The 24,383-nt window shown below is 40.6% G+C and overlaps 2 protein-coding genes across 2 annotated transcripts in view; one reads left to right on the top strand and one right to left on the bottom strand.

Moving 5' to 3' along the window:
- PPFIA1 (PTPRF interacting protein alpha 1) overlaps positions 1-24,383 on the top strand; it is a 503,873-nt gene that overhangs the window by 259,647 nt on the left and 219,843 nt on the right. The window lies entirely within an intron of this gene.
- SHANK2 (SH3 and multiple ankyrin repeat domains 2) overlaps positions 1-24,383 on the bottom strand; it is a 259,058-nt gene that overhangs the window by 176,079 nt on the left and 58,596 nt on the right. The window contains exon 11 of the mRNA XM_050975060.1: positions 579-888. Within this exon, the coding sequence (XP_050831017.1) occupies positions 579-888 (310 nt within the window). The remainder of the gene's footprint in view (positions 1-578; positions 889-24,383) is intronic.

Consider the following 24,383-nt stretch of genomic DNA (forward strand, 5'->3'; position numbering starts at 1 on the left):
CTTAGCCCCAGCCCTCCACTTTATTCCATGTCTTACAATACCTACATGACTCTAATTAGTCAGGATTTGCTCTCCAGTGGGATAGAGCTGCAGGATATTTGCCCAGAATTCCTGCTAGATCACATTACTCCCTCTATTTCACTCTTTGGTTCAGCACACACCTACAGAAGAGAGAACCTAAACAGCCTCTGCTCCATCACGAATGAGCAGCTCCAAGACAGGTTCCAGGCATGACCAACAGCTCTGTGAAGGGACCAGGTATCCCAGGAACAGTTTGCTTCACTGTTGTATACAATCCTTATTTCAACTATGGGAAGATGTGCAGAGCCAGCACCTTGAGCTGGAGGTGCAAACTGTGTTGTCACTGCTGAACTTGAAAGTCTGCCTGGCTGCTGGAGCTCTGTGAGGAAACAGCTGGCTTTGGGGCTTCCAATTAAAATATTTACACTTGGGCATGGTCCACTGTGCTGAGAATGAATAACTATACATTCTGGAGAGTGCAAATAACATAAAGGAACGTGGCAGGCCAGCATGGTGCCTTTAGGGGTACCTGGTGCTGTGAAACAGCCAAAGCTCACCTGATGTGCCTGTGCTGCTGCCTCTTGGCATCCTCTCCCAGCCTGTTGAGGGATGGCGAGCGGCTCCGGGAGGATGGAGTGTAACTCCCCACAGTTTTTACAGTTCCATTGGGATTATTCTGCATCTGTTGGAGCAGGTGAGGGGAAAGGCTGCGGTGTGAAGAGGCAGAGGAGGAGGCTGACCACTCGGGGAGGTTGTTGATGTTCAGGTTGTTGTCGCTGTTGGAGCGGAGCAGGATCCGGGGGGCTGCCAAGGTGCTGGGAGGCCTCCTCCTCCTGTTGGAGTAGGTGGGAGCCTCCCTAAAGGGCACTGTGCAAAGAGAGACACGGAGGGTGATCTCAGATGATTTCACATTCATGTGTGTTTACCACCACATGCAACATATGGCATTGTTTCTTCTGCAGAGACAGAAACTCCACCTTGCCAGCAGAGCTGATCAAATTATCTTCAGAACATCATTAAATCAAAACCAACAGAGGAACATTAACCTGTTTGCTGGCTTGAATACATGGTGAGGTAACACCAGTGCCCTGAGCCTGCTGAACGCTCTGAACTGAGCTATAGGAAATGGGAAACACCTCATTATTGCCAAGTTTCAGGCTCAGAAAGTTCATTTTCCTGCTCTGTTGTCACAGTCAGAAAGCCACATAAAAGGGCTGCCCAGCAGAATTCCTGATGCGTGGACCTGTAGTTTCCATCCCCCAGCTGATACCCAAACTGGTCCAGGCCTCAGTTCAAGCTCATGCCTAACCTGAAATCTGTGAACAGTCACCTTATCCCCATCTTGCAGGTTAAAAATTGAGGACACGACTTCCTGTCCTGGCAGAACTCTATTACACTGCTGCAATCCCCAGGCATTCCCCTCTTTCTAATCCTGGCATTCCTACCACATCCATTACTATGGTATATAGAGCATATTACCCCAGGGTAATACACTGGCTCCGTCACGTGCCACGTCCCAGAGTGAACGCCAGGATATCCAAAGGCTCCAAGAAACTCCTTAATGAAAGAGCCACAACACAAAACAAAGCAAGGGCGACACAAATCTAACTCAGAGCAGAGGGTCCAGCCCTCCATGCCTGCTCCTGGTTCACACGAGCGTTCACACCATTTTCCAGATCTCCTTTTCCCACTCCAGTGGGTCAGTTTGTCCCTATTGCAACTTAGAAGGCATATTCCCCCATAAAAAAGCATCCAGTTATCAGCAGATGTGATAGAATTTCCTTCCCTGTCATGAAGGAATTGACCCCAAAACCTCATGCTGGCCTTGATCCCCATTATTGCAACTGCCCTCATTAATTTCTCTCGGTGGAGCTCATGGGGTCACAGGACCTGAGCCAAAGTGCAGAGATTTACATCCAAAAGGTCACAGTGGCATAACTAACAAAAGGCAGCCAAGCATTATCCTGAGGGCTTCACAGAGCTGTTGTAATTCTCAAAGAAAAAAAAATCATATGTAAAGTGGGAAAGAAGACCCACAAAATATCATCCTTCATGTCTAAAGTGCCAGTAAGTGCCATTTATAAAGAGCGAGAAATGTCTACTCATTCAATACCCTTCAAAACCACACAAAAAATCAGAATAAGAATGTCTGTCATACTCTGCAAGTAAATAAATTCACATAAATATGAATATAGATAGGAGTCAATCTGTCCTGCCTTGAAATAGAGCCTTTAATTGAGAGAACAAAGCAAAATTTAAGGTTTCAGTGCAAAACTGAGAGCATATTTATAGCATAAAATAGAGATGGAACTGAGAGTAAAATAATGGTTTGTATCATTTTCACCAGAGTCAGTTTATGATTACAGTTTATCAATTACAATTCTGAATATTTTACAATAACATCCTTTGTATTTCCAGTGAGCTGAAACTTCCTCTAGTAAACAACACCTGAACAACCAAACACAGGAACAGCGTGCACAGAAAGGGCTTCAATTCATTCCCATGCTTCCTTTGAAATAAGGGAAACAGCCTTTAAAAGCTTTAAATGGGAGACAGCACACAAGTCCAACGCTTATGCTAGAAACTAGAAGAAACTCTGGATAATTTTCCTGACATTTCAAGTTTTTTCCCATTCCATATTTCTTTAAGGTTTCAAAGCAGCCGAGGGTGTCATGAGAGCACCTTGGTGCTTCAGATGTCACAGTGAAAGCCCCAGTTACTGCTAACTTACAGCAAACTCACAGCATTTATCTCAAAAACTGGCACATGCAGACCCTTAGGTCAATGTGTGGGGCCAAGATGCAACATTTCTACATTCCTTTATTTTTGACATTTGGAATACAGCTCCAGAAAGCACTTCATTGAAGGTGGGGATCTTTCCCAGGTACAACAAAGCAGAATTCAGTCAAGGAGAAAACACACAAACTGAGTACAGGAGATGTTTGGCACATTCAGGTTTGCTACCAAAAGCTCCAATGCTATTCCCCCAGGTCACCAAAGTTTGTGTGGGATTCAGTAAAAATTGGGTCTGACCTTTAGATTTCAATTTCTCATTAAACTGAAAGCAGCCTGCCCAGCCCTTCCAGCCACAGGCTGAGAAAACAAAATCCTGCCAGCGTTTTGGGGATGTTTACTGGGACTCTGGAGAGGCTGGTGGAGGGGGGAGGGAGGACAAAGACAGGGTGCCAGGGCACGGTGACAGCACGGACACAGAGCTGCAGGGCACATCTGTACTGACAGATTGGAGAAACCACCCTCCAGGCACCAGAGGAAAGGAAATCTTTTTCCCTTACACACCTCAGAAGCATTTTACAAGCTCATTAAAGAGTTTAGCTTTTGTTTTGCTATTAATGTTCTGTTCTTGAGGAGAGAACTACGAGCAAAATTAGCCTTTACTACAGGAAATAAACAGGGAAGGGACAACTAATTACACCAATTGATGCGTGTCTAACACAAATCTTTTATAGAAAGAGTTAAAAATAAGCATTTCTGTGCCTGAAGTGATTAATATTCCACCCAACTGTTTCTTTTCCCCAGCAATCTGCAAACTGTAAGTGGGTGGGTATTTTTTTAGCTGCTTCTTATCAGCATTATTTATATTATTTTCCCAATTAAAAAACAGAACTACAACAAAAAATGATGAAATGCAAATGTCCATGCTTTAGTCCCTGTTGGACTCTGCTTTCCCCTAATATTTCACCACGTTTCAGAACTGCAAGAATAACTGTGGCAAAACTTGTTTGGGAAAAACACTTAATATAAAATGACATGAAAATGCCTGAACTAATTCCATGCCCCAAAAGTTTAAATTTATCATCCCTAAAAGCATACTTGAAAGTACCACATAATCCTTCCTCCAGCTCTCTGAATTCTATTCCTGGCACTTCAGACATCTGAAGGTGCAATTCAGCACCATTCACTGACAAAATTCACCTAGGAAAATCCTTCCACGTCTCCAAATGCATTTCTTAGGGAACAAAAACATTTTTATAACTACTTTATTCTTCAGAGAAATCCTAAAAGGAATAAAGTCACATCCAGCTTTAATAACCACTTGCCTAAACGGACTGTCTAACATCAAATAATTTTGAAAAAGAAATTGCAGGAATTGATTAATTATAGAGTCACTAAGCTCATCATATTAAATGTACACAAGAAAACACCAGTCTGAAACATCAAAGTGTTCTGGTTTCATCGCTTACCTTCTTTCTTTGTGAAGGCATTTAACAAAGACTTCATTTTCCCTTTTTACTTTAGCAGCAATCCCCTCATTATATAACCTTTGCAGGCAAGAAAGAGGCAAAAAAAGATTTAAAAAAATAAAAAATAATAATATTTAAAAAAAAAACCACCAACAATCAAGCTACCCAATTTCTATGTGTTCAGGCTGGCTGCACCCTGACATAAGCAGCAGGTTTCTGGGCACTGTGGAATTGCGAGCATAGCTGGGCATGCAGTACCCAGCGTTCTGGTGACAAAGCCCACCCCACATTCTGTCTGTCAGCTGGGAGCCAACTGTGCACAGACTGGAGCTGCTCAAAAAAAAAAAAAAAAAAGGGAAGAAGAAAAAAAAAAAAAGAGAGAAGCGCTCCTGCCATCTCTCGCAGCATTAGTCATGTGAACCTGCCGCCGCCACAGCCCCGCAGAGCAGACTCTGCTCCCAGCCCCAGCCCGCCGGCTGCGGGAGCGCCGCGGGACCGGGAGCTCCGGGGCCCCGGGGGCCGAACATTCCCGTTCCCAGGCGGGAGCGGGGCTGGAGCAGCTGGGGCTGGGCACGGGAGAGCCCAGCCAGGGCTGGGAGCTGCCGGGGACCTGCCTTTCGCTCTCAACTTGCACAGCTGCCTCTCGGTGCTCAGAGCATCCCACTGTTTATTCGCTTGTTGCTATTTATGCGCTTGTTGCTGTTTACTCATTTTTTGCTATTTATTTCCTTTTCCCTATCTGTTTCCTTTTCACTATTTCTTTCCCCCCTCGATTTCCCCTTCTGCTCTTCACTTTTTGTTATTTATTCCCTTTCCCCAATTTATTTATTTATTTCTTCCAAAGGACCAATCTGAGGAGAAGCACCAATCGCCCCAAGCTTCACACATCGACCTCGTTAAGGATGGAGCCAGACCTGCCACTAGACACAATCCCTCACCTATATTCCTGTATTCCAGTTTGAAACAGAGGGGATGATACAAGCACAATTATTCTCCCCTCCCCTTCCATTGGGCTAGAATAAAAGAGAATTTATTTTTGGACAGAATAAGAATACCAAAAAAAAAAAAAAAAAAAAAAAAGACCAAGCTCGTTTGGTAACTTTGATGCAGATGCCAGGAAATACAAGATATAACCAGAGAAGTTTGGAAAGTCCTAATTCTGAATGAAAAAGAAATCCAGGGATAGCAGTGTTTGGCAGTGCAAACATGCTTCCAGAGAAAGAGCAGATAATTGAAACAGGGATATAGGAAGGAGGCGGAGGTGAGAAAAATCTCAAAAATTTTAAGCAGATCTACTTAAATCTAAGATACAAAGATTCCAAAGGATAGGAAATTCATGGTCTAATAAAAAAGAGCAAGCTACATTAAAAATTTGCCTTCTAGTAATATAAACTATACAATAGGTAATAAATATTTATTCCATTTCAGGCATCTTCACTGATCACTAATGCATCTATTTGGAAAATCAAGGGGTTTCTTACTGAGAAAACTGCTTCAAGAATGACAGAAAATAAATTACCAAAATGGATTTAATGTCTGTGTGCATAGTGATCTTACAGTTAACATAGAACTGAAAAGAATTAGTAAGTATAAATAAATTGAACAGTTTTAACTTAATTTAACATCACAGTGTTTAATTTACAAAGAAAAGAATATTTCTCTAATATAATTTTACATTTGGTTCAATTTATTTTTGAAAGCAACTATCCTTAGCAGGTGGGACTCTTACCAGAGGAAATGGACACAGCACATGTGCAGGATTAAACATCTTTATTTGACCGGAAAAAAACCTTCTTCTTGACTTCTAATAGATGCAAGGCTTCCTAAAGAATAACTTTGAACTTTAATTCATTAACTTATAAATATGTGCATTAATTATCTCCACAAAAGAATCAATATAATTTCCAGAACAAGTACTGCTCCACCAGGGCTGTGCCACTAATTTGAATTATAACCCTGTGTGGGTTCCATTTTCTAGTATCTTCATCCAATCCCCTGGTTATATTTGGAGCTAGAAAACACAAAGGAACTGGGAGTGTTAATGGAATCCTTAAACTGCTTTTTCCTTTTTCTGGGTGTCAGTGGTGGAAAGCAGTGACAGCCCAGGCCCCCAAGGACAGGAATTAGGCCAGGGAAGGGTTAACTCAATCCTGCTCATTCCTGTCTGTTCATATACAGTAAAATAAAAACAGACAGGCAACTGTAGTCAATCAAAATCAATCCCAGGGGGGATTTTTATTAGATTCTCGCCAGAGCTGTAACATTTCATCATCTGGAGGTTTCTAATCAGTGTTATAAAAACATCCAAAATATAAAAGTCACTTGAAATTATTAAGTTTTGTGGAAATGATGGGAACTCTTTCAGACCTACACCATCAGAGAGATCACCTGATGAGTGATCACTTTATTCCATTTAACTGTCTGTCTTTCCCCCAACTTGGGAAATGTAATTTCTTCCTACATGGCAGAGCCTCCTGCAATAACCACTATTGTACAATGGGAAAATGTGACAATCAAGGAAGTCAGTGAACACTTGCAGCTGCAGTTTTTGAGCTTCTCTCATTCTCACTAATAGCTTATTAGAATTTGTTTATTTTAACAGAAGTCCCAAATTCTGTGGTGCTGGCAAATTAAAAAAGAAAATATTCCAGCAGCTTCCACTCCTTCCTGAAAGATTTTCGCCTCAACTGTAGCCTTGGTATTATCACCTCAGGACAAAAACTTAATAATTTGACTGTGCCTATACACAAGCACAATATAACCCACAAGTCATTAGCATCCTTAATCTAAAAATCATGAGGAACCTTCCAAACAGAAGTGAGGTAAACCCTCATTTCCCTGCTCCTTTGGTAGGTGCTCAGAAAAATGTGTGGGAACTCTGCATGGGGATGTCCCTGAGAGAAAAAAGCCACCTTAAACAGAAATTGAACATGGGTTAATTTTGATGAACATTTCTTGTGCATTTCTAACACCAGTTTTTATGTGTTTAAATCCATAACCCCCATTAGAAATCTAGGGAAAATCAGTGCCTTACCCACTCTTGAGGATATATTTTTAGGTACTTAGATGCCCAATGTCTTATTTAATCATCTCTCCAACACACCTTGAGGGTTCAAGGCTTCTTAGATAATGCTTAACCACAGCTATGATTGCCATCATTTATTCTTCCCTGATTTTGTCCATTTTGGAGCTCCTGTCAGAAAAATCCCTCTAGCTTGTACATACATATAGGTTCTTGTTAAAAATTCAGTCCTTAGCATATAGAAATGCATTTCTCTGCACCATAAAACAGGCTTCCCGTATGCTAAGCCACCAAATGGAGAGTTAGACAAGAAAAGAGAGAGTCAAATATAGACTGGAAAGAACATAAAGGCACTTGGGAGGAAAAAAACCACCCAACCTAGGCTGCTGCAGTGCTTCTAGATGACTGACTTATTCCAGAAAGCCAGAAGGTGGTCATGAACCCAGGCAGGGGTGACAGATTCAGAAGGACTCCACCTCAGAGCAACAACTGAACTGATTTTATAAAGTGAAGGGTTTGGGCTTTTTTCTATCTTTCTGAATTAAAAAAAAAAAAAAAAATCTGTGGAGTTTGCTCAGGGAGCTGCAGCTAAAGCAGCACAGAGAGAGAAGCATCTGAGCCTACAGAAATGCTGCTAGGAGAGCCCAGCCCGGGCTGACCTGCTGTTTTATCTCTGTCAGCAGCATCTTAGCACCCAGCTACCCCTGGTATCAACCAGCTCTTGGCAGTAGCCTTGGGGCACTCAGCCTGAGCTCAGGGGTGGAACAGGGGCAGGAGACTGTGAGTAGGAAAGGACAGCAGAGGGATGGCTCGGGAACAGATGGCAGGAGTCATCAATTAGAAAAAAAGCAAAAAATAGCAGTGGGAGCTGCACAGCCATGCGCCAGACACCCCTTCCGTCACCCGGCACCGCCGTTCCAGGCTGTGCTCGCTGTGACAAGGGCCAAGGAACCCAGAACCTGCCCAGAACTTCCTGGAAACCAACAACAAGGACTTGGAAAGGCTCTGGGCTCAGGCACAGCTCTGGGGATGGCTTAATCAGAAGCAATTTCTCGCATGGTGGAATGTCTGGCCACAGAATTCTGCAGAAAACACTTTGGTAATTTTAATAACAAAGCATAGGAGGTGTATGTGTTTGATGGCATATCCCAATGGAATTTAAAAGTTGATGAATCCACAGTTGCCACACATAAATTACATTTAAATCACAGATAGTGAAAATCAATCTCTTTTTTTGTTTGTTTTTTGGTGTTTTTTGTTTTTTTTTTTTTGCCATATACACATGATTATAAATTAGCCCTCACTAAGATTACAGCAGCAATGCAAGGAAAGCATTCAAAGAGCTGCATGTGCCTAGAAGGGCGACCAGTTCACCTCAGGGCTTTACTTGCTCACACATCAAGGAAGAGACAGAGGATCTTCTGGTTAGATTACATCCAAAAATTGCCAAGTATTGCTTCAAAACTTGATACATGTCAGAGCAAATGTCTGACATCTCTCTGAGAGGTTGGAAGGTACTAAGTGGAGAAATTATGATCCAGAAGAGTTTGAATAAGATTTTAAAAAAAAATTACCAGGCTTGATGTGGCAATACTTGCAAATATCTGAAGTTCTGCCTGCAGCAATACAGATTCATAGATCAGAATTTACCTGAGAATAGAGATAAAACCTCTGTCCCCAAGGATGAGAGATGGCTTTGTGTGAGGAATCTGGGTCAGGGGTGCAGACAGAAGTGAACAATAGAAGGTTAAAAGGTGGGGAAATGAAACCCTCCAATTCTCTGGGAAAGGCTGGAATCAGGGAGGAAACAATGGCCAATAACGAGGGAAAAGTCTTGCAAGTAACAGCTTGAAGAGAGAGAGAAAAGCAAAAGCAGTGACAGAAAGCTCTGATAGCTGAAGGGGAATTCAAAAACATGATTGAAATCTATCAGCAATGTGGAAGTAAGCAGCCAATCTGAATAAAATATGGCTGGCTGGCTTTCATTCTAACAGGTATATTGCTGTAAAAGAAGCAAGTTATCCAAATTAAGCCATGTATTTTCTGTAGTTCTGGAGAACATTCTCCCTGGAATGGGAAGACCAGCTCTGACAAGGCTTTCTCAAGGTTTTATACTCCCAGAGCACTCACAGCCCCTCATTTCTATTATTCCTGTTTGCATCGAAAGTAACATCCACTCTTACTCTGAATAATACAAATAACTACAATAAATATTTGTGCACCCCGATAACAAAGAGTTTTCTCTGCTGGCCATGAAGGCAAGGAAAAATAGAATCTTTAAAAAAGTAAATAGTTTTTGTGAACTCTTTCAGAAAAAGGCAATAGGTGATTTGCAGTCAATAAGACACAAAACTACTTGTCGTAATTGATTTCTTTAAATATGAACTGGACTTATTTCAAGGTGTGTTTTCATCAGCAAGCAGAACTCCTCCAGAGTGGTTCATCTTTACACAGCAGCAAACTCTGAGTAACCAGCTCCTTACAAGGGTCCTTGAAGCAAGAGATTAACAACTTCTAGAGTATTTGGACAGAAGGATCCATTTAGCTCAGACGATCAACTTGAAATGAAAGCAGCCAATTGTGAACCCCTGAAGCTGCATTCTTTTACTTCCAACAAAAAGAGAGAAAATAGGAATCAAATATAATCATATCCCACTACAAATTCTTCTGCTCTCTAAACAAGCTGGTGAAAGGATGGTGAAATTTTCCCCACTAATAACACACTAGGAAATCTTGTCCAGATGCAGCATCACTCAGAAGGACTGAAGTACACAACAAATTAACTTTATTCCTGGCATTATGTGTACACTGAGTTGAGAAAAAATATCACTTAACATCAGGGGGCTGTGCATATCCTAACCCAAGTAGTTTATGCTGGGGAAAAAAAAAATAACAAAGCCAGGTCATTCAGAGAGGGTTTCATGGCTGGTGGCTCCTGTAACAAAGACTCTTCCCCTAAATCTGACGCTCATGGGCCTCAGATGCAGCATCTGAATTTGTGGCTGCAGCACAATGTCACAGAGGAGAACAAGGACAAATGCAACTACACAAGATGCTCAGCAAATCATTTGCACCAAAATTGGGTTGCACCACGCATCCTTGTCCTGGTGGTATACAGAAAACAATCTAATTTTGCATTGGTGTAACTTTCTTCCTACCAGAAGCTCTGCATGAATTCCTTAAATCATTATGTTGTTCCAGGCTTTATTCAGTGATTTGATTTCACTGCTTTAATCTAAGTGTGAACCTCTTTAGTAAATAGTGGGACAAAGCATCTGTGCTTCCAAAAGTGTTGGTGGATCATGTCAGTTTTATTTAGAATAACACCATTTTCATAACTGAAAAGTGTATATTGCTGTCAATGGGAAAAAAAAAAATTGGACTCTTGTAGAAGTTTCAAAATATGTAACTGGTCAAATTTTAAAGATCATGCATGAGTGTGAGGGTGCCAAGGCAGGTAGGGTAAGAAAACAGCAAAGAAAGAAATTAATAATATTTTCTTTTAGCTCCAGCTCCTCCTTCTTCTCCAGCTCTTAAATCCTGGTGTGCTTCACTGCCATTTTTCCATCTTATTTCCCCTTCTTCTCATTGCTACAGTTGCCTTTCACTGCTTCCCTCACCAACTCCCTAAGGATAATCTTCCTGCCACCCAGATCCAACAGGAAATAAATGGCATGCAAAAGTAGGCCAGGAGAGAGAATTTCTAGAAGATACCACATCATGGCAAAGTTACATAAAGTTGGCAACCAAGACAAAAGGATGGGGATAATAGAGGAGCTGGACACAAGAAAACAGCATTTAGAAGAAGATTCATGGGAGGTTGCAATATTTAAATGCATTAACAACAGTAGAAATAAGCCAGAGTTTAATTGTGAAGAGAGAAGGGAACAATCAAGCAGTAAATACAACATTACTGTAAATTTTTACTGGTTTATTGCACTTTGGGGGGAATCCTTTCATGGAGTAAAGAATACAGAGTTTTACTGAGGAGACGGAGCTGGGCTTGAGCTGTCAGCAAAGGAAATGAAACTCTGGGAGCTTTTTCCTCTGCTGGCTGGCTTCCCACAGATACTGCCACTTTATGATGTATTTAATGACAAAAACCTGCATTGCCACTTTCATTCTCATTTTACAGCAGAGCCCATTTTTATCCTGGCAGAAGCATTGGTAAGCCAGAAACTAAGCACCAAGAGAACTGAATTATTGACTCTGCAGCCTCCTTGAAGCCCAGGAATCTGCAAGAAGTGAGAAGAGAATGTAGGGAGAGAATCCTGGTGGGGGTTGTGGGTGTAGAAAGCAAAAAGCATTTCTGTGATTGTAGATTCTCAAATGTGGAGCTAGTGAGACCCATCTTTATGACACCCCACATTATCCTCAGCACAGTTGTTCCCTTCTTACCTAAATGACTTTTAAGAATTCTTCCTCTGCTCTTATTTTCATCATCTCAATTCCAAAATGGACCTAAGAACCAAGTAACTCACACTGACACTTCTGAGAAAAGGCACATTTGGGTTGCTTAAGCATAGAGTCTCCCACTTCCAGTTGTCTTTTCTATAAAGATGGGAGATACACAAGCATTCACCCCCCAAAATATCTTCTCTCCTAAACAGGGGATTGCAAGCTGTATCCAAAGTCATGTTATTAAGCAGGATCCTTAAAAGATAAAACCCAATAATTTAAGCTGATAATTGTCTCACTATCCTTAGCTCCATTTAGACATTTGGTGTTGAATAGAAACTAAAACATTGCTGACTTATTCATTAAAATAACAGTATTTTAAATTGTATTAGTAGCCTACATTTCTTCATCTCAAAAATAACTGCTAATGAATCATGCTGGTACAACTAAGAAAGGATAAAAAAAGCCTGCATCCGCTGAAGCAGGGGGTTATCTCTGTACAAATATGTAGGTGTTTGCAGCATTTATAATGTTCTCAGTGCTGAATCCCATTGAGAAAGGAAAGCTTGCTCACTGAAGGGGTTTTGAGGTGGATTAATGATTTAAGTGATGTCACAATACTCTCCCTACTTCTGCTCCAAGACATCATCACATGTGTTTTACAATGTTTGAAAGTGTTGAGGAAAGACTTCTTTTCCCATCCTGTTTCTTGATGCTTCCAGCAGATTATGTTTCGCACTGACAGCTGGGTTTAGATTTTATGTAACAAGAACACAACCTGTTACTAACCTGTTGTTAAATAGGTTAGTAAGTCAGAGCAGGTAAATAAGATCAGTTGAAAGAATAAAGAAGGTGCAGGCTTTAAACCCATCATCAAAAAGTAATTTTATGTATAAACTATTTCAGAAGCAGTGTCATCTATTCTTATGTTCCTGGCATAAATCTGATGTTCATTAATTCAGTGGAAAATGCATGGCTGACATCCAAGACATTACTATGAAAAGAGAAGAGTTCTGGATATTATTTGGCAGTCCCACCCCCGGACATCATGACTACTACAATGAAATTTGACTTCCGTGTTCAAGTTTCAAAATAACTCTGTTTTCTTCCGGACAAGAAGTGATGCAAATAGTGCTAATGCACATCCCTTAAAAAGAACGGGATCAGAGAAAGGAGAGGAATTGTATGAATATGGGAACTGTGTTATGTTGCTCTCCACTAAGCCACAGCATCCCACATGCAGATTCTTGATGTTTCTGAGTAGCTGCAGAATGTGCGTTTAGGAGAGGAATCATTCTCACTCTGGTGTCACCTGTACACTGGTAACATGTGTGTGACTATTCCATGTGTCCAGCAGCACTTCCATTGGAGGAAGGATCATTTGGTATCAGCCACCTAGGATCCAGTCTGTGGCCATCTACAGAAGCACATCTAATTTAAGATGATGACTGCACTCACAAATTCAAGGGCACAATTCAGGCGTTAAATGTTTCAGGAATAAAATCACACATCTTTATAAACAAAAATAAGTACATGAAGAATACACTATGTATCCGGAGAAAAAACTGGATAGGACAGACAACATAAAACAGGGTGCCATCAAATATGCATTTCAGACATTACATTAGGAAGCTTCAGCTGAGAAGTGAATTCAAATCACTTGCAATATTTTTTGTTTGCTAGAGCCCTAAACCAAAGGAAATACCCAGCCCTCAGCTCCACCAGTGGACACCAGAGGGTTTCTCTGGGAACAATCCTGCAGGCATTCCCAGCAGCTCTGGCTTCTGAGGAACCACTGCCACAAACAACAGAGAGGTGACCACAGTATCCAGGACACCTCTGTTACAGCAGGGGACAAAAACACAGTCAAGAGATTATTCTCAGAGATTATTCTCATTCCCTGTGTCAAGTTCCCATTGAGGGTCAGGAAAAGCCTAAAGTCATTCTCTCAGCTGGGTGATGACAGGTAGAGGGTGGTAAAACAGAATATACAGAAATTTAAATGCTGAGGAAAACTTCTATAGAATCCCCTCAAGTAAATTTTCCATGGGGTTTTAACATATCTTTCCTGGCCAAGAATTTGGCAAGAAATTTAGAGATGACTCACCCTAAGACCCCCTGGCTAGGACCATGCTTCACTTTATGTTGGGAAGGAACATCAAAGGTATTATTAGCAGAAAAGGAGAATAAATAAATGAGGCTCAAAGGACACATCTGAGATAAAGAAATAAAGTACAAATGGAGGTGGCAGGACTGAAAGACAGGAAGAAAATAGACCAAAACTCCAGTGGTTCCCAGCAAATCTGGGAGCTATAATCTGGAGGAGGTTCCTGTGGAGCAAATGAAGATGGGTTGCTGCTGTCAGATGCTCGGGAATGCCAGTGCTCCATGACTCAGGGAATGTCAGCAGCACACGAGGCAGGAGGCAGAGTGTGCTGCACGAGGGAGGGAAGTGCAAGCCCTGAAATCTGACTCAGGGTCTGAACACCAGGCATCAGTTCAAGGAGTAATCAAACCATTCAGCAGCCAAAAGCAACACAGGAAATAGTGAAGATGCAGGAGTAAGCAGTGATTTACATTTATGTAGGAGGCTATGAAAAGGAAAGGCTCTGAGGATCCAGTGAGAGAGTCACAGAGTCCTGACACTGGAACAGAGGCACCTCTTAGTCTGTGGGTTGTTACACAATAAATAAAGGGAAAGACACAGCTGTTTAAATTCTAGCCCCAGCAAAGGTGATTTATTTTTTTGCTCTGGACTCAATGGGGACTGGAATTTCAGTCAGGAAATAAAGAATCCAATGAATGACACATTGAATGATGCCAGGACTGCTCCAGACCCAGAGAAATGGGCCTGTGTAGGATAGCTAGAAGAGACTACAGGAGATGTTCTGGTCATTTACTGCCAGGAGAGGACAGCCCTGTCTGCAAATAGGTATTGCTGAGTGGTAAATAACATCAGAAACAAACCACAGTTTCTCTCCCTTTACCAACACCTTACTCTGCCTCAGTGTGGGTTTGAGTTTTGAATCTCACTTACTGAGCCTCCCTGACCAATTTTAATCTTCTTCTCTGTTCCTTAAAGGAAGAACTGTCAGGGATTTTGTCGCTATCCACTATTACAGCTGGGAAAACCTTTATAATTCTAATTGATCTTTCTTATCTCTTCTGCCACTCTCCATTACAGGAAAAAGGAGAGGGGGAGGCAGCTGGCTCCTAACTAGGACCATTTTCTTGGGTTTTGCACCTTGCCATCTCTCTGTATTCTGCATTTTCAGTACATAACCAGAGCAGGTGATGCCTAAAGTCAGGGACAGAACAAATCTTCCAACACAGCACTGTAAATGCCAGGTGAGAAACACACTTCTCTAATAGGGAGCTCTGCAAAGAAAGGACATGCAAACACATACAGGAGAAAAGCAGAGGAGAAAAGAAGCCCCAGGGTCTAGGGACTGTGTTAGCAGTCATGAATACATCCCATAAGCATTTAACTGCACGCAAAGGTAGTGTAAGGGCAGAACGTTCAGGAAACTGGCTGGCAGAAAATGACACCATTGCTCCAGAAATGAAAAACTGAGGAAGGACACTGTGAGGGGAGGGCTGAAGTAGTTAAACAGGCATCTAAGCCTTACTATGAGACAAAATTTAGGGAGCAGTTTTAAACAACACAAAAATAAATGGAAAAGGAGGGAGGAAATCAAAACAAGGCAGCAATTTAATACTGATGGCGATAATCACAGATGGGTATTTCTGAGCAAACAGGCACAGGCACACATCAGGAACAGAAATCACCCTTGTGCCCAACAGGAAATGGTGCCTGTTGCAGTAGGCTTCAGGAACTTTCCAAAACACAGCACACTGAGGAAAAGCTCTTAGCTAGCAGAAGGAAGTCTTACCTAGCTTGACACTACATGCTAGGAGCTCCCAGGGAACACGGGAGGATCCCAGCAGGCTGATCACACTGCAAGATGACATCCTCAGCTATCCTGCCAAAAGCAGGATGATCTAAAGCAGCAATTTTTGCATGCAATCATGCAAGACACACACAGCTAGTGGGACTTTCAAGCATGACCACAGCAGAAATTTCTTTGGATAATAAAGACCTCTAAGGTACTTAAGCTAGTATGAGGAATAAAGTGAAGAAAGGAATGAGTACAAGTAGTATGAAACAACTTTAGCTTTTGTTTCCTCCAAGAACAGAGAAATTTTTTTTTTTTAGGAAAGCACTTACTCATTACTAATCTACAGGCATTAAAAATTAGTGTTCTTAATAAGCTGGGAAGGACATTCAAATATTTAGAAGAGTACAAGTACTAAGTAATTCATGTAAGTAACAAAAGCACTTTAGTGCTAGAGCAAAATTCAGCAAGTACTGCTGTGTGTATTCCCAGACCAAGGAGCAAAAGGGAACATGGCTCATGTGTGAATTCTGGATTCACTGCTGAAGGAGTTTTCTAAGTCCATTTAATTGAATTCTGAAAGATAAACTTCACTGGGGTACAGGCCTAAAATCAATTTTAAAAACACCAAACATTCTAAAATGTACTTTTTTACAGCATTAAGCATGAACTGCATGTACAGATGTGGCATTTCTATGCCACTCATCACATGGTGCTCAATTGTAGTTAAATTGATTCGTTTTATTAATTGCTTAGATTTTTCATTATATTGCTATACACACAAAACCCCCACATTATTTGTACTTGGTGACCCCTCAAAACATCATCATTCAGCACTCAAAAGGACTGGGATTCTCTCCCTATGTATTTAAAAACAGTTTGACTAAATAAATATATTTCATTTGCAGAATATTGTAGGAGAACTGGAAAGAAAAAAAAAATTAAATTGTACCCTATGGAAAAATACCCACTTCTTCATTTTTCTTGAAAGTGTCCAGATCTATACAAATACATCTTGGAAAAACCAATATTTTTGCTCACTGTGGTTTGAATATTCTGTCCAGTTACATGTCTCTGTGAAAGCCATCATTAGATCATTTTCTGTCCCATAGCAACCACTTTGTTTTCTCGGGGAAATAAAATATTTTCTTCTCCTCAGGCAATACCTTTCTCTGTGTGGTTCCCTAAATGAAGTTGTTTGTAATCCAAAGCCAACATCCCAATTTACATTGGTCTTCTCAAGGATTTATACCTATGGATGTAGAAAATAAACTGCTAGCCAGAGGCTTTTCTAACTCTATATATGTGTGCATGTCCACAGCAAGAGTTAAAATTTCACATTTTCTATAGAAAGCCTGGGTTTTTAGTAACATTTCCTTATTTAAAATTACAGATTCAAGTTATTAATTTACATAATTAAACAATTATCTAGAAGAGAGTAATGGAAAGAAGAAAAAGGCATTGTTTTAACAGTCTGAAGATGCAATGATATTTATGTCTGAATGTACTGAGTGATAGGAAAGTAAATAAGCCACCAGAGACTTTCAAGCCACTTGAGAGGATCTTCCTGTAGCTGTCAGAGGTGACAATTTCATGGTAATCCATCAACTTCAGGGCTTCTGGCCACAGCCACCAGTTCTTCAACAAAGGTTCTCAGTTCCTTAACCCAGCCCTCTGTGGAGCTGACTTTGTCTTTAAAAGGATTTTTTAATTATTAAATCACACTAAAGTGACTATACCTATTTTAAATAATTCACTGACGCTGTTTCACTGTGCAAGTCACTGCTGAAATTCCCCACAGGCATTACACAGAAGCAAAATTGAGAGAAAGGCAGAGGGGAGTAAAAACCACAAAAGCAGCAGCAAAAAAACCCACAGAAACAGAATTTGTACTTGTACCCTGTCTGCAAGTCTGCTGTGATCACCTGCAAGCTTGGGTGCTGTCCTGAATGTGGTCTCCATTCAAGCAAAGAAGGACTACCATGAAAAAAAGACTTCAACATTAATTTTTTTTTTTTAATTGGTAATCCTATTACATCTTTCCATGGCATCAAAATGTTACTGATTTAAAGTTTAAACAATGAGGGGCACTGGAACACGCAAAAAGTCTCCCAGAGGAAAATTGAAATCAGAGATGGAAGGCTAAACAGGATGCAAACACCCATGCAAAACTCTGTAAGAAGAGAGTAAGAAAAGGAAAAAAGTTTGAACTGGCTGTTGTACTACTCCAGCTCTTCAGGAAATCTCATTTCTCCACCCAAATTCTGAAAAAATAAACACTGAGAAGGTTAAAAAGGTAAAAAAAAAAGCCAAGATTAAATGTTTCCATCTCCAACCAAGCTTTCCAAACCAGTACAGAAGGAGGGCTGGTAGGAATCAGTTTGTTCTCATGCTACAATTTCAAATTTTTCCCATTAAGCTTTAATGCAAGGCAAAGACATTATCTGAACAGCATTTCAATGATGATACAACGTGATGGGTGCATTGCATAATGTCACAGGATATCAAAAGATGTGTCCTGGTGTAACCTCCCTCACTCCCAGGAAGAAGCTCCTGAAAATGCAGGAGGCTCTTCACAGCTTGGAAGCCGTCACTGGGAAGTTGTCAGTTGTTTTCAATAACTGAGCAGGATTTGTGACTACCCAGCTTCAGTGGGGCCAAATGCTTCCTTCTGAAACTGAGCCTCCATTGGCTTCTGCCAGGCTTATCCTTCTCCTTTCATTTGTTACAGTTCTTGGCTCCTGGGCACAGAAAAGAAGGGGACAAAATCCACTTCAGGCAAGTGCTGTGCTCCTTCCTTTGGGGGCTGACTCAAAGCTGTGCTAATCAAACCAGAGCCCCCAGGAGGGTCTCCAATTCCATCAATCAGGGATGCCTGGGACAGGGGGACACTTCAGTCACTGTGTCCTGAGACAGGGAGGGCTGATCTAAGAGCTTGCTGGGCTCAGGGAACTGCCAAACCACCAGCTAAGTCAAGCCTAGATCAGCTCAAATCAGGCAAACAAATATAAATTAGTGGAAGCAGGACTAGCAGTTTTGCAGATTCGTTTTCTAACCTGTCTTGCATTTTTAATTTTCAATATTTTTGTATAAATTCCTCTGCACATTCATTCTTTTAAGAATTAGATGAGCTCTCAATGCCCTTTCTTATAGATGAAAGGTGATGCCCCACACTGTGTGTTTATGAACAATTTATCAGTTAAAGATGGAGCAGAACTAGAAAGCCCTGAGATTTTAATTCCTTGTTAAGTAATTGTCATGGCAGCTTCTGACAAGAACAGAAAAATGTCATAAAACTAAGCAGAGCTTAGCAGTCAAGATAATTTTCACCTTCTAATAAAACCAAAGCAGGTACACCTATACATTCCTTTACAAAGCCTGTAACCATGGTAGGAAAAGCTGCACAATTTGATTCTGACAACCTGTAATTCCTTGTTATGCCACAGTTTGAATAATTTTTTTTAAAAATCTGCAGGGCCACTACATTATAACTTTAAACCAAAAAACACAAAACCTAATCAAACAGCATTGAAAACTTCATCTTAGCTGGGGCTCAGGGGCAAGGCTTCAAACATTCCTGTTACAGCACAGCACCACTTTGGCTGAAATAACATTAAATGCCTTGAAAATACATTGGGGAAGACCAGAGAAGGAAGTTCTAAGGGGAGCTATGAGCACACAATGGCAGGAGCTTGGGGACTGACTACCAGGTCTCCAGGATGGAGAACAGCTTCCCACCTTGGGCAAAGAGCAGAGGACACTGCACAGTAATTCAGATGGTGGACAAACTGAAATATTTTCATTAAAATTCTGATTTAACCAAACTCTTCTCCAGACTGCCCCCATCTTGATCAAAATCAAGAAGAGTGCTACTTGAAATATCTAAACAGCTCTGAGTGGGTCAAGGCTGCAGAGGCAAATTAAAAGCTGTCAGCCCTATCAATACTGGAGCTTCCAGGCACTGTCACTCTTCATGAACACCAGTCCAAAAGAATCTACATTCTGGCATTTTCCTATACCAACGTGGAACTACACACTGAGAAATTATTTCTTTCTTTCAGGCATAAGAGTGGCAAGCAATAATAATTAACTTTTTTCTAACTGAATTACTCTCCCCAGTTTAAGTGACTTCTCTCCAAACAACAGAGAAGCAAATAAACCATAATATACAAAGGTTATCCCATATGATTTATTCCCCCAAAATGTACTGTACAAGCATCAAGGAAAGCAAGGAATCTGAATCACGTCTTACACTCATGGTGGAAAACATACTAGCTAATCCATCCCTGCTGATTTTAAAAGTTTATTTGGGTTTTAAGGCAACTATTTAGTGGGGCTTTTGATGCTCCAACATGCATTTAAATTCTGGAAATAATTCCTTTGATCCAGAATCAAGCACTCAGTCCCACTCACTTCTGGAACTCAGAACCACAAAGTCATACAGTAGATTTAAAGTGTCAGAAGAGCAAATACCTCTAAAACTACACAAAGTGTGTTTAACATTCCCTTTACGCTTTTGATAATAGCCAGCATCCTGAAAAACCTCAGATTTCCTCTTCTTTTTTAGAGAATTGGAAGGATTTACTTCCAAGTTTTGAGAACCTAATTACTCTAAAATGGCTTCTGTCACTCACTGCACCATGAAAAATGGATATGCACATTCCCAGATGTCTGGACACATGTCCATGGAAAAGTGGGCTTGCTGTAGGCATACTACAGGAACTCTTTATGTAAGCTTTCCTCATCTAAACTGTTCTTGATAAACATTTTACAGCAATAAATTGCAGCCTGTATATTCTACAGCCATCTTCTCTGTAATTCTGCATGGCTTGTGCAGACACCTTTCAAAAGCCAGAGCAGCATCAAGACCATTGGCTTAATTATATTCCAAAGCTGGGATGATTGAAAGGATATCCATGCCCAATTTCAGTTGACTTTGAGGAAAGAATAAGGAAGGGGGTTTTTTGATAATTAAAAAAAAAAATCCAGCCTACAGTGTTCAGTGAAATTTGGAGTCGATGCAAATCACATTAAAACATCAATACACTAAAACAAAGTAAAATAAAACTGTATATTAAGCAATAACTATTTCCATTAAAAGAGACTGGGAAAAAATCCTATCTGTATTAATGGAAATAAAACATTCCCTTTTTTAAGCAGAAGCTTTCCAACCACAGCTGTCCTTTTTCTGCTTCATATTTACTGGTTTTCCCAGATAAAAAGGAAGGTAGGACCACATGGAGCAGCCTACCTGCACACAGAATCCTTGCTGACGTGTCATCTGCAAGAAAACTGAGAGACATGGTGCTCAACTGCATTATTTTTCCTTAACAACCTAAATATCCAGTACTCCTTGCAGTAACACCACTTTTAAAATAAGAGAGTGTTTAGTCTCAAACACCTCAAGAAGTCACAGCCCTCTGGCGCAGGGACTGGGGTCATGAAGCATTTAATCACTTCAGAGATAATTTATTTCGTATAATAATGAGATAAATTATTTCTTATATATTGGTTCAATATAAAACATTTAAAAAAGAATATTCTATTAATTATAATGAATATACTAAACCCACTTTGTTCCATCCATCTTGTCATGGTTCTCAAGGCCATATATGGAGTTTGGAGTCATTCTGAGCCCCCAAATGTTAATACAATCATCAAATGGCTTGGGGTGGAAGGAATCTTCAAGATTATCTTGTTTCATGCCCCTGCCATGGGCAGGGACACCTTCAACCATCCCAGGTTGCTCCAAACTGGACAAACAGGACAGTTTGGAGCAACAGGACAGTTCCAAACTGTCCTGGAACATTTCCAGGAATGAGGCAGCCACAGCCTCTCTGGGCAACCTGGGCCAGGGCCTCAGCACCCTCACAGGGAGGAATTTCTTCCTAGAAATTTTCTTTACTTACCACCAAGTTTAGCCCAAGTCAACAGATTATGGGTGTGTGAAGCCTTTCCTTTTGGGAAAGCTGTACTCCTGAAGAATTCCATGTTTCTTTGTTTTACCTTTCCAGGAATAAGAGCACCAAAATCAGACCTTTCTACTACTGCCCCCAAACAGAAAAATGACCATGGTTTAACCCTTACCTGACAGCAATGGATTCCAGGGACTTCTACTTGGATATGGGAAGCTGGATCCTTTAAGAAGGGCAAAGGAATGAAGGCAACATCAAATAGAAGTTAGGTGTCAGAATTCCATGTTAGGGGGAGAATTTGAAAGCAGAAACCCATAAAAGCAAAGCTCTTCTGATGGCACGATTTGAAAATGGAAAAATGGACAGAACAAACATTTAGAGGAGATGAGGAAGAAACTTCACTTCCTCTTAGTTCCTCCTGCTCTGCTATCCCTGTCACTCTAAGCATGAAATGAGGAAATGACATGGGATTAAGGCTGGCACAGGACTTGGGAGCCTGGAATATCTTAGTGATATACCTGGAGCCAAGAAACACTGCTTTGAGCGACAAATGTGCAGGTCAGAGACCAACACCTGCAGCGGGGGACAAGACACCACCACCACCCCCTGCCCTGGATCTGCAGCAGCACCAGCACAAAAAGAGCTCACAAAGCACATGCTGGAATTATTTCAAACTTAAACCACAACCTCAACATGATTTCCCTCTGTTTCTCTTATTCTTTGGTTGGGTTTTGAGAATTCATGTTTTACAACCCGAAACCAGCCCAAGTATTTTCTCTGAAATTTTCAGCATCAAATACCGTAAGAAGTTCACAAAATATTTCTTGGACTGGTTTTAAATATTTATTGCATTCTTTTATTGTAGCTATTAATCTGTATCTGCTTTTTAAGCAGCTGCACTACTCAGTGCCTTGTTTACTACGCAGCGTTTACAGTTTCACACTCCTTCAATCTTTTATCTTATTAAACATCAGGCTGAGATGAGATTGGAAGCATGTTTGAAACATTGCTCCACTTCATGTCTGGATGTCTTTAATTCCAAGGAATATTGTTACAGCTGGGGAGTTTGGAAGAGTTCTAGTTTAGAAGACTGTTTTGTTCCATAATTTAGGAAGCTCTTTTTAACCACACTCCACAGGACTCTCATATTGAACACCATTATCTAAAGTATTTATTATGTTTAAAACAGCCCTGGAAGGTTTCACATTCATTGTTCCAATTAAATATTTTGTTTAGAATGGCCCATAAGTTTCAGAGTTTTGATATTTTAGGGATCCAAATATGATCTTGAATAAATGCCCTATAAATACAATCTAACCACAAGCAAACAAGGACAACTATTGTGCTCTAATTTACTAGAGATCTGGAGCATCAAAGGGTATTTCTCCAATAAGCTGAAAAAGAAGAAAATATCTGCATAATCCACGACTGAAACAAGAGTACAGTAAAATACTTATATGCCCCTTAATAATTAATAAAGGAAAAATTTGAAGAGGTTTTTCTCAGAAGTGGATCATGGTGGGTTGAAGTGTTACTTCAATTATTACAGCATTTAATGTGTTTAGCTCTACCTCCATGAAACATTCCACATGTTACACACAAGAATTGCCTCTATCTGTGCCCCAGGGCTGCTAGAACAGGAAAGGATACTCCAAATTATCCCTCTGGGACACATTAAAGAGCAAGAAGGAGGAGTGAGAAGGAATCAGCATTCTGAGCTGACAGGAGTGACAGAGAAATAAATTTTAAAAAGCCCTGTTCCTGATAGTTTCCAGGAAGCTCAAGCAGCAGGTACAACAATGTGGCATTGAAATCTTGAGGGGGAGTCTCAAGGAAAATAAGCTTGTACTGGAAAATTGGCAACTGGCTTTTTCATTCAAATAACAGGTAGTCAAGGGAAAAAGAAGAGAAAAAGCAAACATTGCCAATATTTTGGCACTTGTAGGAGTTCTCCAAAAAAAGCATATCTAGGTTCTCTCCAGCTTTAACCTGAGAAAGAAATGCACATTAATGCTGCAGAGGAGCTGACACTTTTAATCTGCAGCCCACTCAGCCAAGGAACATCCACTTATACACCCTCATGCATTATTCACCAAGAAAATTGAAATAATCTACCCGTGGTTAAGCAGCTCAGAAGCAAATGCAAATCAAGGGAAAGCAGCTGAGAATGAGGATCATTCACAACTCCTGACACTCCTCCACAAGACTGGAGCCTCCCGTGGGAGCAGCCAAATCATTACAACCCAAATCCCCATGGCTGTGCCTGGGAATTGTCCTGGTAGCACAAGCACTGACCTGTGGCCCTGCTTGGAAAAGGAACTTGCTCAGTTTTTATTCCAGTGGATTCTCACTCTTTGTCAATGAAGGTGTGTCCTTAGGCATACACCTGAGAAAGTCTGTATTATTATTATTGTTGTTGTTGTTATTATTGTTGTTATTATTATCCCATTATATTGCTAGCACTGGCTACAATCATCTTCATTCTGTATCTGACTTGTAAAACTTTAGGCATGCAATTTAAAGTTATATAAAACAAAATCTCCAGCGAAGGAAGAAATGATTGCTACCACCACCTTCATTTTTAGTACTGATATTTAATAGGAAATATCTTAGGCCATGATTTACAGCAATTATTTTATTATCGTTAGGAATTTACATGAAGATCAGAAAGAATAAATTAATTTTTTGCCTCCATCCCAGTCAGCTGTTTTGAAGTTATCCACCATTATTTACAGGCTAATGTGAACAGGAGACTTGCATAATTCTTGCAAGTTTATACAAATTACTCGCATAAATTCTCCATGAAATCTACATAAATCTTATATTATGAAGTATTTCCATGTGCCAGAATTTATTATCATCTAAGTGGTTGTAAACACTTAGGTCGTTATAAACTCCATGCATTAATACTTTATTCATCACAATTCAA

This window comes from Serinus canaria, chromosome 5 (assembly GCF_022539315.1).
Source record: "Serinus canaria isolate serCan28SL12 chromosome 5, serCan2020, whole genome shotgun sequence".
Taxonomy (NCBI): Eukaryota; Metazoa; Chordata; class Aves; order Passeriformes; family Fringillidae; genus Serinus; species Serinus canaria.